Source organism: Trichechus manatus, unplaced genomic scaffold (assembly GCF_000243295.1).
Source record: "Trichechus manatus latirostris isolate Lorelei unplaced genomic scaffold, TriManLat1.0 scaffold00024, whole genome shotgun sequence".
NCBI classification, from domain to species: Eukaryota; Metazoa; Chordata; class Mammalia; order Sirenia; family Trichechidae; genus Trichechus; species Trichechus manatus.
The window spans coordinates 3,705,572-3,719,561 of record NW_004443960.1 but is presented as its reverse complement, the minus strand read 5'-3'; the positions used below and the strand labels follow the sequence as shown (position 1 = coordinate 3,719,561).

Here is a 13,990-nt window from a genome sequence, read left to right as displayed (position 1 = left end):
TTGTAATGATGAGTAAGGTGCTTATGTTTTTCACCAAAACTTCTGGCCTTCTTCAGCAGAAGCAAAAGATAATTGTGAAATATAATCATATCTGTACTTTTATAAAGGAGCTCTGGTGGCTCAGTGGCTAAAGCGATCGACTGCCAACCGAAAGGTCGGCGATTTGAAACCACCAGCGGCTTCACAGGAGAAAGATGTGGCCGTCTGCTTCCGTAAAGATTCGCAGCCTCGGAAACCCTGCGGGCTTGTTATGACTCAGAATTGGCTCGACGGCAGTGGATGGTGGTATGCTTTTATAGATCCTGGTTACTTGGTAGTTTAAGAACAAGAATGCTTTTAATCTTTATTTTCTTTGTTGATTGACTGCATTTTATTTAAATAATTCTCATGCTACTTGGCCGTTTCAAACCTGGTTAGGAGGAAAAATACAACACAAAGTGAAAACAAATTTTTAGAATATTTGTGAACTAGCCCAAACTAATTGCTTCTCTTATGTTTGTTTTTTTAAATTGCCAGCGATGTAAGCTTCTAGCTGTTGGTTATGTTTTGGTGTTAACTCCCACGGCCCTGTCTTAAAGCATTCTTTCCTTTCTCGCGTGTCCCTTTCTGGCGAGTTGGCAGTCGGGTCCTTGATTCTTGGTGGTTGAGGACATCTCACTCCTAAGCCAAGAGTCCTGCAGAAAAAGACCCTATCAAAGTGGCCAGAAGAGTCTTTCTTTTCCAAAATGGACTTAGGTGCTCAGGTTACATCCGACTCACCGGAACTCAGCACCAGCTGTGTGCAAGGCACAGTTTTCACCCTGCAGAATGGATGATACATGGCTACAGACAGATTCCACCATTAGATGGGGGCACACAAGGAACTATGTGTTTTCCCGTTTCTGTAGCCTTTATAAAATTAAACTGATAAAAAGCGTAAATGTTGGTCAGGTTTAAAATCAATTACTAGGAAAAAAATATAAGAAATTTTATTAATTATTCTTCTGTTTACCTTACACTGAAATAAATCATTTAGCTGCCTTCTTTTGACCTTCTCCTCCAAAAGAGCTGTTTTCATGAACTTGGACCCCAGTGTCCATGTGTTCGGTTACTCATTAAATCCTTGTCTCTTATAAATTCTCTTGACCTAAGGCTTTGACTAGGCTCAAGCTCAGCAACTCAGTCCTGATATGTTTCTCAGGGCTGACATTTCATATCGGCCAGCTAAGTGCTGCCTCACTCTAGCACGCGGACCCCTCCAGTCTTCGCAGAAGGTATCACTTTACATTTAGCTTCCCAAATTGAAGTATGAATCAAAAGATACCTAATGTGTTCACTCATTTTGCTTACCACGGACACATACGCACATTTGACCTTTGCCAACGCTAGCAGTACTATGTGATCAATATAGTTAGGGGTTCCATAAAGAAAAATTCAAGTTAGACACAGATTTGGATTAATTATTAATGTCAAGCTCCACAAATGCTTTTGTGCATGGAAGGAATAAGGAGATTCCCAGTGATAAGCAGGCGAAACATCCAAGTGGGTAATAATAACTAATGTCGGTGAGTGCTTACTCGGTGCCAGGCACTGTTGTAAAGGCCTTGTGCGTGTTAATTATTTAATCCTCACATCGACCCCATGAAGTAAGTACTATTCCTATCCTCACTGTACAGGTGAGGAAACGGAGATACAGAGAGACTGAGTGTCTCTGCGTTGAATCTGCCTCCAAGGGCTCTGTCTCCTTAACCATCGCATGTGACTGCCTGCCTGTAATAGAAGCATTCCTTAGCAGTGTTTCCCACCACATTTTAGGGGGACCGTTGTTGTCCTTAGCTGCCGTCGAATTGGCCCCCAGCTCATGGCGACCACATGCGCAACAGAACGAAAAACTGCCTGCTCGTGCATCTGACTTCCGAGGTCCCTAACTCCCTTACTGCCCACGAGCCCTGCCCATTACACTTTCTCCCGGCTGGTGACTGAGGAGGTCTCATTCCAAAGCAAGAGTTTGTTTTGAATTACTGAGTTGCTGTTCATTTGTCAGACATCTATTCCCACCCTGTAGTAGGTGCTGGGGGCAGGGGGAGACAAGAGTGAACACATCAGTCATGATCCCTACCTGTTGGAGCCCACCATCTGACCACCAAGTGAGCTACCTCCGTCTCCGCCTTCTATCAGCTTAGTGTGTAAAGGCTGCGAGAGTCGGGGAGAGATGCTTCCGGATGTGCGCCTGTCTGGCGGAGGAATTTGCCCATGGCTGCAAGTCACCAGAAGATGAACCTGGCTAACATGTGAAAAGCAGCCCTGGTGGCACAGTGGTTAAAGCGCTTGGCTGCTAACCGGAAGGTGGGTGGTTTGAAACCACCAGTGGCTCTGAGGGAGAAAGACCTGGTGATCTGCTCCTGTAAAGATCACAGCCTTGGAAACTGTATGGGGCAGTTCTGCTCTGCCCTACAGGGTTGCTATGAGTCAGAATCAACACAGCAACAACGTTTGAAAAGGCTCATGAGGTGCCCTGCACAACAGTCTGCAGCTCTTCTCCAGCCATACTTCCATGCATGTTATCTGTGCTGGCCACACTCCTGTGCGCATGCTCTGTTCCAGCCACTCTGCACTCACTTCCATTCCTCACGTATGCTTCCAAAGACTCCCTTTTTGGAGGGTCTTTTCATGGACTGTTCTAGTAATGCTTGCTCCAGCCTTGGCCGTGCTCTCTTTCACCTGGCTGACCTCTCTTCATCTCCCTTCCTCCAGGAGGCCTTTCCTAACCCCCAGTCTTTGTGAGGTGCCATCTTCCGTGCCTTCCAGCGCACCCCACGCCTCCTCATCATGGGACTGAGCACCCCAAGGTGTGGTCACCTGTTGGTTGTGGAGGTCCCCCCTCAGGTGATGGCAGCATGCAGGTGGGACCACAGCTGATGTGTGCACCCTTGTCCCCTCAGCACCTAGCACAGTGTGTGGTAAACGGTCGGTGCTTCGTCAGTGGCCCAGGAACGGCGACTCAGTAATTCACAACAGCAGTCAGTCACCTCAAGGACATACGCATCCAGGAGTACCTCAGACCGGAGAGTGTGGAGACAGGCTTCGGTGGCCTGTTCAGCTGGGAAGGTTAGCTAGGCCCCTCCTTTCAAGTATTGGACTCGGTGTTTTTAGAAAGACCAGGTTACGAATGTACTCTTAGGTCATTCTCCTACTCAGGCTCTCTGCTGAGATAAAGGCCACTTTACCTCTCTTGCAGTTACAGAGCTGCACAGGGACTAGGTGAACAGTTACTGTGATGAAGGACCTGTCCTGGCTTTGAGAGACTGAGCGGCCTTGGCCCTCCTGCTCCCAGGGCTGTCCTCACCCAGGGGGCAGCGGCCTCAAGCAGAGATCATTGTTCTGTGGTCAGAGCCAGCCAGAGACAAATGGACACCACTCCCTCCAGTGCAAGTCCTCACCCCTCAGTCAGAAAACTGCCCCTCCTCTGCTAGGAGATGGGGCCCGAGGTGGCCTCTGCAGCACCAGCACGTGACCTGGGCCCCCCACATGGCTCTCCCTGGCCCCTCACCACCTCCCTGCCCTGGTGACTTACCAGCAACACTCAGGACTCACAGATACCATAGACCCCAGGGAACAGCCCCTCCTGTGCCCTTCTTTGAGGAAGCCAGAAGAAGCCCTGCCAGCTCAGAGACCCCAAAACAGGTGAAAAATAGGCGTGGTTTTTTTTGTTTTTGTTTTTCTCTCCAAAGGTGAAATAACAAAATAGGCTCAGTGTTGTCTGTGAAATTAGTATAAAAGTACTTTTACTCATATGTCATATTCCACCTCAAATTTCCATTCCAGCTTTACCCATTTAATTAGTTAAGACTGGGATTGACCTATTCATAAATTGTGATGTGTATTTTTGTTGGAAGGAGTCCTGGTTGGCACAACGGTTAGGCACTTGGCTGCTAACCGAAAGGTTGGTGGTTTGTTTGAATCCACAAGCCACTCCTCAGGAGAAAGATGTGGCAGTCTGCTTCCGTAAAGATTACAGCCTTGGAAACCCTACGAGACAGTTGAACTCTGTCCTATAGGGTTGCTGTGAGTCAGAATCAACTCGACGGCAACAGGTTTTTTATTTCTCCAGCAAGACAGTTCTTTGGAGTATCTAGAGCGGGGACCTGCCTGTTATAGCTGCTTAATGGTATAGCGTGTACTAGTGTCTTACTGCAGCCTGTAATGAGAATTGTAATGATGCAGGTGGCCACCTGACCAACTTTCTTGTTTAAGTGGACATTACGGGAGAGAATCAAACACAGGTAGATGACAGCTTCACCAAAGCCAAATATTTGAGTCCAGCACACACTCGATACATTTAAATCAAGGGAAGTTTTCATACCCCTGTGGGTCTCGCTTTTCACGGTAGCTTTGCAATCCCCAGAGTAAGATGGTCACTACTCTAGGTCTGGCCATTATAAACATCAGTGACTGGTATGCACGGATCAAAACAAACCCAAGACATTGGGAGCATCAACCATAAATCTGCTTTGCTGCCTTCACAAAGAGGCCACGTGACCCCTTCGGGAGGAACCTTTTAATGCCTCTTTCCGCCCCCAAAGGTACAATGTGCAGCCACTGTTCAAAGAAAACATAATGTAAGTAAATGGTGTGTTGCAAAGGCAGACGTTTTCCTTGAGGCCACATCTCTGAAAAGCTCACAGAAGCCAGTAGTAAAATATGACATAGTTCCATTTTCACTTTACTCTCAACTTTTCAGGAACGCATCCTCCATAGCAGGATCACGCCGTGTTGAACTCGACAGTGGTTTCCGTCTGTGCTGATTGTAACTTTTGTCCTTAGGTCTGAAGACATACCTGATATCGGGTCAGAGAGCGAAGGAGTCTCATTGCAGCTGTTCAGAGGCCTTGCTTTCTGGCCTCGAGGTCCTTGGCGGCTCCCGGGGGTCTTCAGGCCCTAGGTTACAGGGGACAGCATCGCCAGGGAGTGTCAGTGACTTGGCACAGACTGTCAAAACCTTTGATAACCTTAAGGTTAGTTTTTTTTTTTTTTTTCCCCTCCTACTTCTAAAACTTTATATTAATTCTGCAATAGAACATGTAAAAGCATAACAACCTTTAGGTCTGTGGCATGCCCTTCCAGTTTGGTTTTCAGAATTTTTTAGTATAAAGTTAGCAGCATTTGACATTTTTAAAATGCTTGTTTCTTTGGGGCATATTAAAACCAAAAAAACCCAAACGGGTTGCCATCGAGTCGGTTCCGACTCATACAAATCCTATAGAACAAAGAGAACTGCCCCATAGAGTTTCCATAGAGCACCTGGTGGATTCATACTGCTGACCTTTTGGTTAGCAGTCATAGCTCTGAACCACTGCGCCACCAGGGTTTCCTGGGACATATCACTCACCTCTAGTTCCTTTCTCCATTGCATAAAGATATATCCCCCTCGAGTTGTTAGTTATTTTTCTGCAACCTGTGGTGTCTCCTGAGGTTTCTAAAAGCTAATGGTAAATGAAGTCCCTGGGTGGTGCAAACAGTTAAGTGCTTGACTACTAGCCAAAAGTTAATGGTTTGAACCCACCCAGAGGTGCCTCGGAAGAAAGACCCGGCTATCTACTTCCAAAAACTCAGCAACTGAAAACCCTATGGAGCACAGTTCGACTCTGATACACATGAGGTCGTCATGTGTCGGTGTCGGCTCGATGGCAACTAACAACAGCAATGATAAATGATAGTAAAAGTCGTTCTTCTTGTATCTTGCTTGGAGACTGAGTTTGTATCTTATTTCACAGCCCGCTTTCTCAGATATACCTAGGTCCCTTGGAATCCGGTGTTTTATGATTATTTTAAATTTTGTTGGTGAGGGTGAAGCTCGTGACAAAGCTTGTTGAGCAAGTGCAGGCTTGCCAGGAATATCATGGTATCTGTTATCGGGACAGAGACCTTCTGGTGGCTGCCTGGGAGCACCCCCTCTGTGCTGATGTTACGTTAGAGGAGATTACGGAGAGCCAGCACGCTCAGCCTGGGGCATGTGAAGTCCATCCAGTTTATGAGCTGTTCCTCAGCTTACACAACTGATTGAGTTCCTCCACCAGTAACTTTTATTTTTACAGTTTAAATATTTATTGTTTCCATTAAAAAAAAAAAAAAAGATAGCCATCTCACCTCACTGTGCTCTCAAATGACAAAACAGTATATTGGTCAGGATGGTGGGCTACTGTTTGGGCTTTAATCCAATATGTTCCTCTTTATCCACATTCATAAGCAGATTTGAAAGCTAGCTGTTGGTATTTAAGCTTAACAGGCATAGTAATATGGCCATCAGCTGGCATATCCAGATTATCTCGTTAGGTTAGAACATAGAACCTGTCACTCTTTGTAATTATGATGTCCAAGTTTATGACACACACGTGTTCGTTTTCAATGTGTGCTTTTTTGGTCACTGCAGGATCTCTCAACCTGGGCACTGTTGACCTTCAGGGCCAGATAATTCTTTGCTGTGGAACTGTCGCATGTAGTCTGCGACGTTCAGCAGCATCCCTGGCCTCCACCCACTGGATGCCAGGGGCACCCCCTATATGGTGACAACCGGAAATGTCCCCAGACGTTGCCACATGTCCCCTGGTGTGAGACCCTCTGTTTCCCCATACTCTTTCTGGCACGTGCACAGCAGTTACTGTGTCAGCAGTTTCTGTAAAGTCTGCAAACCTGAGATGCAGACGCTGTGCTGGGGCTGATGCTCTGCAGCAGAGAGGAGCACAGCTCGTAGCTGTTACCGAGCGCAGGCCAGGGAAGGATTGGTGCGGGGAGGAACACAAAACCTTGGCCTTCCAAACGCGGCTGTTTTATTTTGGGAGAAGTGATTACCTCCAGACCTCAGACTGAGCTGTATTTAAGTAGAGAAGTAGATCTCAAAGCTAAAAGTAAACGATTTGTTATATTTGTCTGCCATTTTAGATGATGCGTCTGTTTCAGTCCATTAGTTGAGTTCATCATATTACGTACGTGCGGTTCTCGTGACCGTGTTTCCCTGCCGAATTGCCTTAACAAAGTCTCCCCTCACTCCAGAAGAACTTTTGTTGTTTAGTCCTTGGTGTGCTTTGATCTGCTTGGGCAAAAACTACTGAGCATATTCTATTGCCATGTATAGAATTTCCAAATAATCGTTGGAAGTTTTCTGAAAATCTAGTGACTTATGAAGTTGACCATGTTCACCAAAGGAGTTCAAGCCAAGAAAGGATCTCTGTGGCCCTTCCAGGAAGGAAAGGTGGACCTTGAAGTATAATTTCTGGAATATTTTGATGGTTTACGGGGATGATTAGATATCTGAGACTAGGACTACCCCAGAAAGCTAGAATTGTTCAGATCCCATGGTTGGAGTAGAAAGACCACAAAGAGTTAAAAGACACGGTTTCTGCTCCTGGCTTTGTCACTTTGGGGAAATCGTTTTTTACGATCTCACCTTCCTGGCTTCCAGTTTTTGTGATAGGAATCAGATGAGATCAGGCTTCTGTAAGCGCCTCATAAACCACAAGCCCTGTGTAACTGTGGGTGAATCGTTATGAATTATAATCCTCAACTTTAAAGGTAGAAAACTGAGGTCTGTTTTACGGAGTACATAGCTTATAATCTGGCACGTAAAGCCTCCGTCAAGTTAAGAGTTTTTGAACAATACAAATCTAAAACACCGGCTGCTTGCTCATACTTTCTTCGGGTGGATTTATCCTGCGTGCACTTTTCAGTGCCACAGACGTGTGCTGTTGGTTTGTTGCCTTGTGTTGTCTGTGCTAAGGTTAGCTTTTAGGATTAGCTGGAATCAAGGACTAGTCCCATCGATTCCTTTTCCAGGGTCTGTTGACTCTTGCTACCCGAGGCTTCTTTTCCTTTGTCTCTGCTGCCACCTCACCCAGCCAGAGTTCACTCCCACGTGGATTTCTGTAACAGTCTCCCACACCCCCCTCTGCCCACCTCTCCCACCTGGGAAGGCTTGCCTGGTTGAAGAGGCCTCGTGTAAGGCGATGGTTCCTGAAGTCTGTTTCTTTGAGTAGCAATAGTTTCTCAGGGTAGAAATAAGTCTCAAGTACAAAAAAGTGTTCTGTGGTCAAATACATTTGGGAAATTCTGGATTAAACACATTAAAAGGGTTCCTTTACTGCACGACTTCTAGAGCCTTTAATATGCTAATACGCATTGTTAGGTCTACTGAGGGGGACGTGGCATGCAGCATTTCTCAACCCTCTTTGACCACAGAGTTGTTTTATCAAGATGCCTCTTGCAGGTCTAGTGCTGTGAGCAACCCCTTTTGAGGGAATGCTAGTCTGGTGGAAAGAGTTCCATGCCAAGAGCCAAGAAATCAGAGAAAAGGTGCTCAGTAAATGCTCACGGAATGGGTGCGGAATACCTCGCTCTGCTCCTCTCACCTGCTCATTGCTTACCTTTGGTCGCCATCACTTCTCTCCACATTTCACGGGCTCAGCTTCCCCAGAGTTTTCTAGGACTCCTCTGGCTGATGGTGCTGTCAACCACCGCCTTAAATATTCTGATTTCGTCTCGTCTGTACCACTTGTCCATAGCATACACTATCCCAGGTATTTTCTTATTTTCCTATGAACCTTCTTGTCAGCTCTTTGAAGCCAGAGACCGTGTGTTAACATGTATTTCCCAAGTGCCTGGCACAGTGCTTGGCATATAGTAGATAACTACAACTTCTTTTGACTTCAGTTTTTCATTCTTTAATGACACAGAGAGAGAGATAGCTCTGAGGAGCTAGACTAAGAAGGATCAAACTCAGAAGCCTGGGCAGAGATATATAGACCCAAACCAAAAAAAGACCCAAACCTGTTGCCGTAGAGTCGATTTTGACTCATAGTGATCCTATAGGACAGAGTAGAACTGCCCCATAAGATTTTCAAAGAGTGGCTGGTGGATTCGAACTGCTAGCCTTTTGGTTAGCAGCCGAGCTCTTAACCACTGTGCCACCAGGGCTCCGTGATAGACCCAAGGCAGTGTCTAAGTCCCGCTGCTAGTGTACATATCGTGTATATCTGTAATTTATCTCCCGGTTCATAGCTGGAACACCCTAGAAAATTCTTACCTAATATATCATAAAGTAGTCTGAGTACTGGGATGACCTACCAAGAAACAAGTGATGTCAAAGGACAAGACCTTTGTCTCTAAGGTCATAGGTCAAAGGGCACCCCTTCCCACACACTCATCTTGGCCTCTTAAAGTGGCTGGTGGTGAAACTTTCTCATCTGGAAGGTCCTGGCATTGCACAATGGAGGAGGGACCCCCAGAACCATGGCACTCGGCTCCCTGAGCCTGAGCTTGCAAGGATACCCCTAAGGCTTGGCCAGGGGGAGAGAGAGTCAAGAAGAGAACCAAGGAATGAGCAGTTGAGAGAAGGACGTTCATGTCAGTGTCACTGATGGAAGTTTCAGAGCTGTGGGCCAGGACTTAAATCGAAGGTGCTTCTCAAAGCCTCAGCTTTGGGACTAGGAACAAGTCACTTAATTCCTCTAAGCCACATTTCCTCCTCTGTGAGCTGGTGATGGTGATGACACTGTCAGTATTGTTGGGAACATTAAATGGAGGAATGGGTGTGAATGCTAGATTTGGAGTGAAAGCTCAGTTAACACTGACACATCCATTCATCCCTGCAGAGAGCTGAATCTCAAGCACTGCAGGAGTAAGCGGGGTAGGAGGAGACAGAGAGACGGCTTTTGGTTTGCCCAGCAAGTCATTGAGTCTCTCAGGAAGATCTCGCCTTCTCCACTGGTGCCATTTGGAGAGAGGTTCTCACAAGTGTTGCAACTGGTCGTTGTTGTAGGGGGCGGGTGCTCTACGATATAACAAGTCACAAATACGACCTAGGAGCATGGACAGCTTGGCCTGTTTAATGTGATGTCAGCTCTGCAGCGGCTGTTTGTAAGCCTCGTGGTGATGGATAGACCTAGACTACCTAGATCAATAAAAATAGCTGGTCTAAGGATATACATAGAATTTGACAGCAAGCCACTTGATTACACATTGTCACACCCTTGAAAACACCAAATCTATTTGGTTGGTTACCATCAGGAATAAGTACACGGGCTAGATCACTACTGCAAGGAATAGTAATATTCTTAGTCTACATCCTGATAGTATAAGGCATTATAACATTTATCCTCTATTGTCTTACACACGTAAAAGGCAAAAGAAGGCCTCAGGCTAAAATGTTGATGTACATTGAGTCTGCTCACTCCAGCAATGCTATTGATGGGAACATTGCTCTTACTTAATAACCTGGTGAAGAACCAGATGGTATCTGGTGGAAAACCAGCACTGTGAGTTTAAAGAGCCTGCAATGGCCACCATCTAGGAGCTTGACTAAGGCCAGGTATTGATCATGGATGTGTTATCTCCAATCTCTGATCAAAAGGAGGGACTGATTTAGGTAATAATATTGGAGTTATTATTCCCTTTCCTTGAGCATACAGAATGTGACCCAGCTGAAGCTGGGCTCACAAGGGCTCACAAGGATTCACAAGGACACATCAGCTGGGCCCTGAGGTATAAAGACAATAGCTAAGATAATCTTAGAAAACATCTTAAGGAAGTTTTCACAAAAGCCCATCAAACAGAACACGAGAAAGACTTTCCACTCTTATCTTTTTTTATTAGCATTTAGTGAATAGAAGTTGGTTGGACCAATGAAGACCCTCCTGGTAACTGAAACCTGTACCAACGATTGTTAAGAAAGATGATTCAAAATGTAAGGTTATAATTTCTAGCCAACCAGTGAAAAAGTGATGCTTTCAATGATTCTATCCATTTTGTGATGTGGATATATACTGATGGCTCTGTAACTGTTCTTTGGACTCGGGCAGACATGGCTGTGGCAGTATGCTTGTCTATTTTCCCATTCTTACCTATTCTGTGATATTCTTTGGACTTGGGCAGACATGGCTGTGGCAGCATGCTTGTCCGTTTCCCACTTTTGTCCTTTTGAATATATGCCAAATAAAACTTGCTTTTTACTTTAAAAAAAAATAGCTGGTCTATGTGTTCATAATGAACAAAGAAAATGAAAACTAAGGATTGGGATGGTCTTATTGCATTAGTCCCAGTCAGTTGTCCATTTGAGCTGTGAGAGCATCTTAGTTCATCTCTGAGGACTCCCTGGAAGGGCACCTTCCTGGCTCACTTTGTGTGCTGACCTTAATCCATTATTCAGAACCTTGAGGCTGCATGCTCCTGGCCCTTTTACATGTTACAGTTGGTAGTGAAGCTAACAATTTGCGTGTGACCACATGGGGACCATTCCAAGAGACCTGCTCTGTTTTCAGAAGGTTCTGCCTACCCTTTGAGGTCAGATTGCAGGTCTAGTTCCAGGGACCATCCTTTTGTGACAGTCAGCATGACTTTTTAAAATGACATTAAATGAAAGATCACTTTTTTTACCTCCTTCTTATCTGGATGTAACATCATTATGAATAGGCCCAGTAGGCTCAGTTGGAGGAAGTGCAGGATCTTTTAGTTGATTATAGAAATTGAAAAGAGATTTAAATATCTATACATATGTATTTAAATATGTATGTAAATTTCTGGGTGGCACAAACGGTTAAGTGCTCAACTACTAGCCAAAAGGTTAGAGGTTCGAACCCACTCAGGTACCTCAGAAGACAGGCCTGGCTCTCTGCTTCTGAAAGGTCATAGCCTTGAAAACCCTATGGAGCAGTTCTACTCTTTACACGTGGGGTCACCATGAGTCAGAATCAACTCGACAACTAACGACTACAACAAAACTCGATAAGTTTAGAAATTAAATAAGCATTTATTATAAGTGGTAGTCTGAATTGATTGTGGTGATGGTTCCATCATTCTGGAAATATATAAAAGCCATTGAATTGTATACTCTATGTGAATTATATCTAGTTAAAGCTGATATAAAAAGAAATAAATGGTAGTCTGACTGCTGGCTCTGGAAGTGAGTCCAAAAGAAACGGCTTTTCAAGTTTTATCTGTAATTTTAGCTGTGTGTTTCCTTTAATTAGGAGAAACATGTCAAATATAAATGGACAGCTCTTCCTTACAGAAGAATTCCAGTTAATAGATGTAGAAGGAATGAGGAAAATGGCCAGTCACCATTAGAATGCCACAGTCGTAACTGCTGCAGGCCAGATCCATCAGTGAATTCTAAAACTAGTGCCTATCAGTTTAGAGATAAACAGGACATTGGCATAGCCTCCAGCAGCTCCCCCTAAATATTTATTAATTATAAAGGGAACAATGGTAACTGTACGGTGGAAACACCTGGCAGATACCAGTGATAAGCCACATGGCTGGCAGGCTTCCCCCGATATGATGGGCTGAGAAGGGCGTATCACCTCTGTATTCTTCCCCTGAAGACTCCACCTCAGTCTAATCATGCGAAGGCATCAGATAAACCCAAATTGAGGGACATTCTACAAAATACCTGATCAGTACTCTTCAAAAGTGTCAGGGTCATCGAGGATGGGGAAAGACTGAGGATCTTTTGTAGACCAGCAGAGACTAAGGAGACATGATGACTAAATGCAACATGGATTGGATCCTGGACCCAGAAAAAGACCATTAGGAGAAAAACTGGTAAAATCTGAATAAAGTCTGTAGTCTAGTTAATAGTATTGTTCCAGTACTGATTTCTTGGTTTTGATAACTGTACTGTGGTTATACAAGATGCTGCTATTAGGGGAAGTTGGGCGAAAAACGAGGGGAGCTCTCTGAACTATCTTTCCAACTCTTCTGTGAATCTCAAATTGTTTCAAAATAAAAAGTATAAAAATATATATGAACTGAAATGGAAAGATATGCCCAGCATGGTTTAACTGGTATCATCAGGTACGGAAGTGTTCCACATAAATGAAATGACGTGAAATACCAAATACTTTCTTGTTTTGACACTTGATGGAGTATTTCTGCAACACACTAACACTCTGCTTGCCTTTCAGTCTGCTGACTATAATGTCACCTCCTGTTGACTTGGATCATCATGATGAGTCTTGGTCATTAGACTCAGTTGTCATGTAGAGCAGAGGAATCTAAAGAGACGTGCAGCGTTGTTTGCTTTGACACCCAGGGCTTTGCGATCGCGTGCCTGACTTTCATAGGCTTTTGTTTGTCTGTTTGTTATTTTGCCCCCAGTATTCTCAGGCTGTCCGCTTCCCGTTCTTCTAGCTTCCAGGATGCCTTTTTTTTCCTGTGATAATTGCTCCTCTATTTTCTTCTCATATTGTGCTTCTACTCTTCTCTAATATTTCGTTAGCAGAAATCATCTGTTTTGAAGTGTTCGTGCCTCCGCCTTAGTCCACTGGCTTAAATAGCAATGCCCTGACTTCCCACCTGAGATAGTATGACTTTTAGCTCTGGTGACTTTTATGAGGCTTCCTCTGCCCCACATTACAACAGAGGAAGTCCTTGTTCACTGGGATATGCCATGTGCATGGTGGTTAGGGCCCAGGGCTCCACCACCTGGCCTTAAACTCCCCTCTACCATTTTCTAGCAGCCTGTGGGTGGTGCATACGGTTAACATGCTTGGCTGCTAACCAAAAGGTTGGAGGTTCGAGTCCACGTAGAGGTGCCTCAGGATAAAGGCCTGGGGATCTGCTTCTGAAAAATCAGCCATCGAAAACCCTGTGGAGCACAGTTCTACCGTTGACACACATGGGGTCACCATGAGTTGGAGTCGACGCAATGGCAACTGGTAACTCGTACCATTTTCTAATTGTGTGACTCTGGGGAAGCCCCTTTTCTTCTCTGCCTCAGTTTCTTCACATGTCAGACGGGGCAGTCATCATCCCTGCTCCATGGGCTGTTAGAGGACTGAATAAACGGATACGCGCAGAGTGTAGAACGGCGCCTAGCTGAGTCCTGCTTGTTGTCGCTGTGGCAGTGTGCTCATCCGCCATGTTCATTGTCGCTGTGGCAGTGTGCTCGTCCGCCATGTTCGTTGTCGCTGTGGCAGTGTGCTCGTCCGCCATGTTCGTTGTCGCTGTGGCAGTGTGCTCG

General features: G+C 45.2%; 1 protein-coding gene across 1 annotated transcript in view; it reads left to right on the top strand.

The window, feature by feature from the left end:
* Window positions 1-13,990, top strand: part of ADCY9 (adenylate cyclase 9) — a 127,978-nt gene that overhangs the window by 85,728 nt on the left and 28,260 nt on the right. The window contains exon 3 of the mRNA XM_004373208.2: window positions 4,804-4,994. Within this exon, the coding sequence (XP_004373265.1) occupies window positions 4,804-4,994 (191 nt within the window). The remainder of the gene's footprint in view (window positions 1-4,803; window positions 4,995-13,990) is intronic.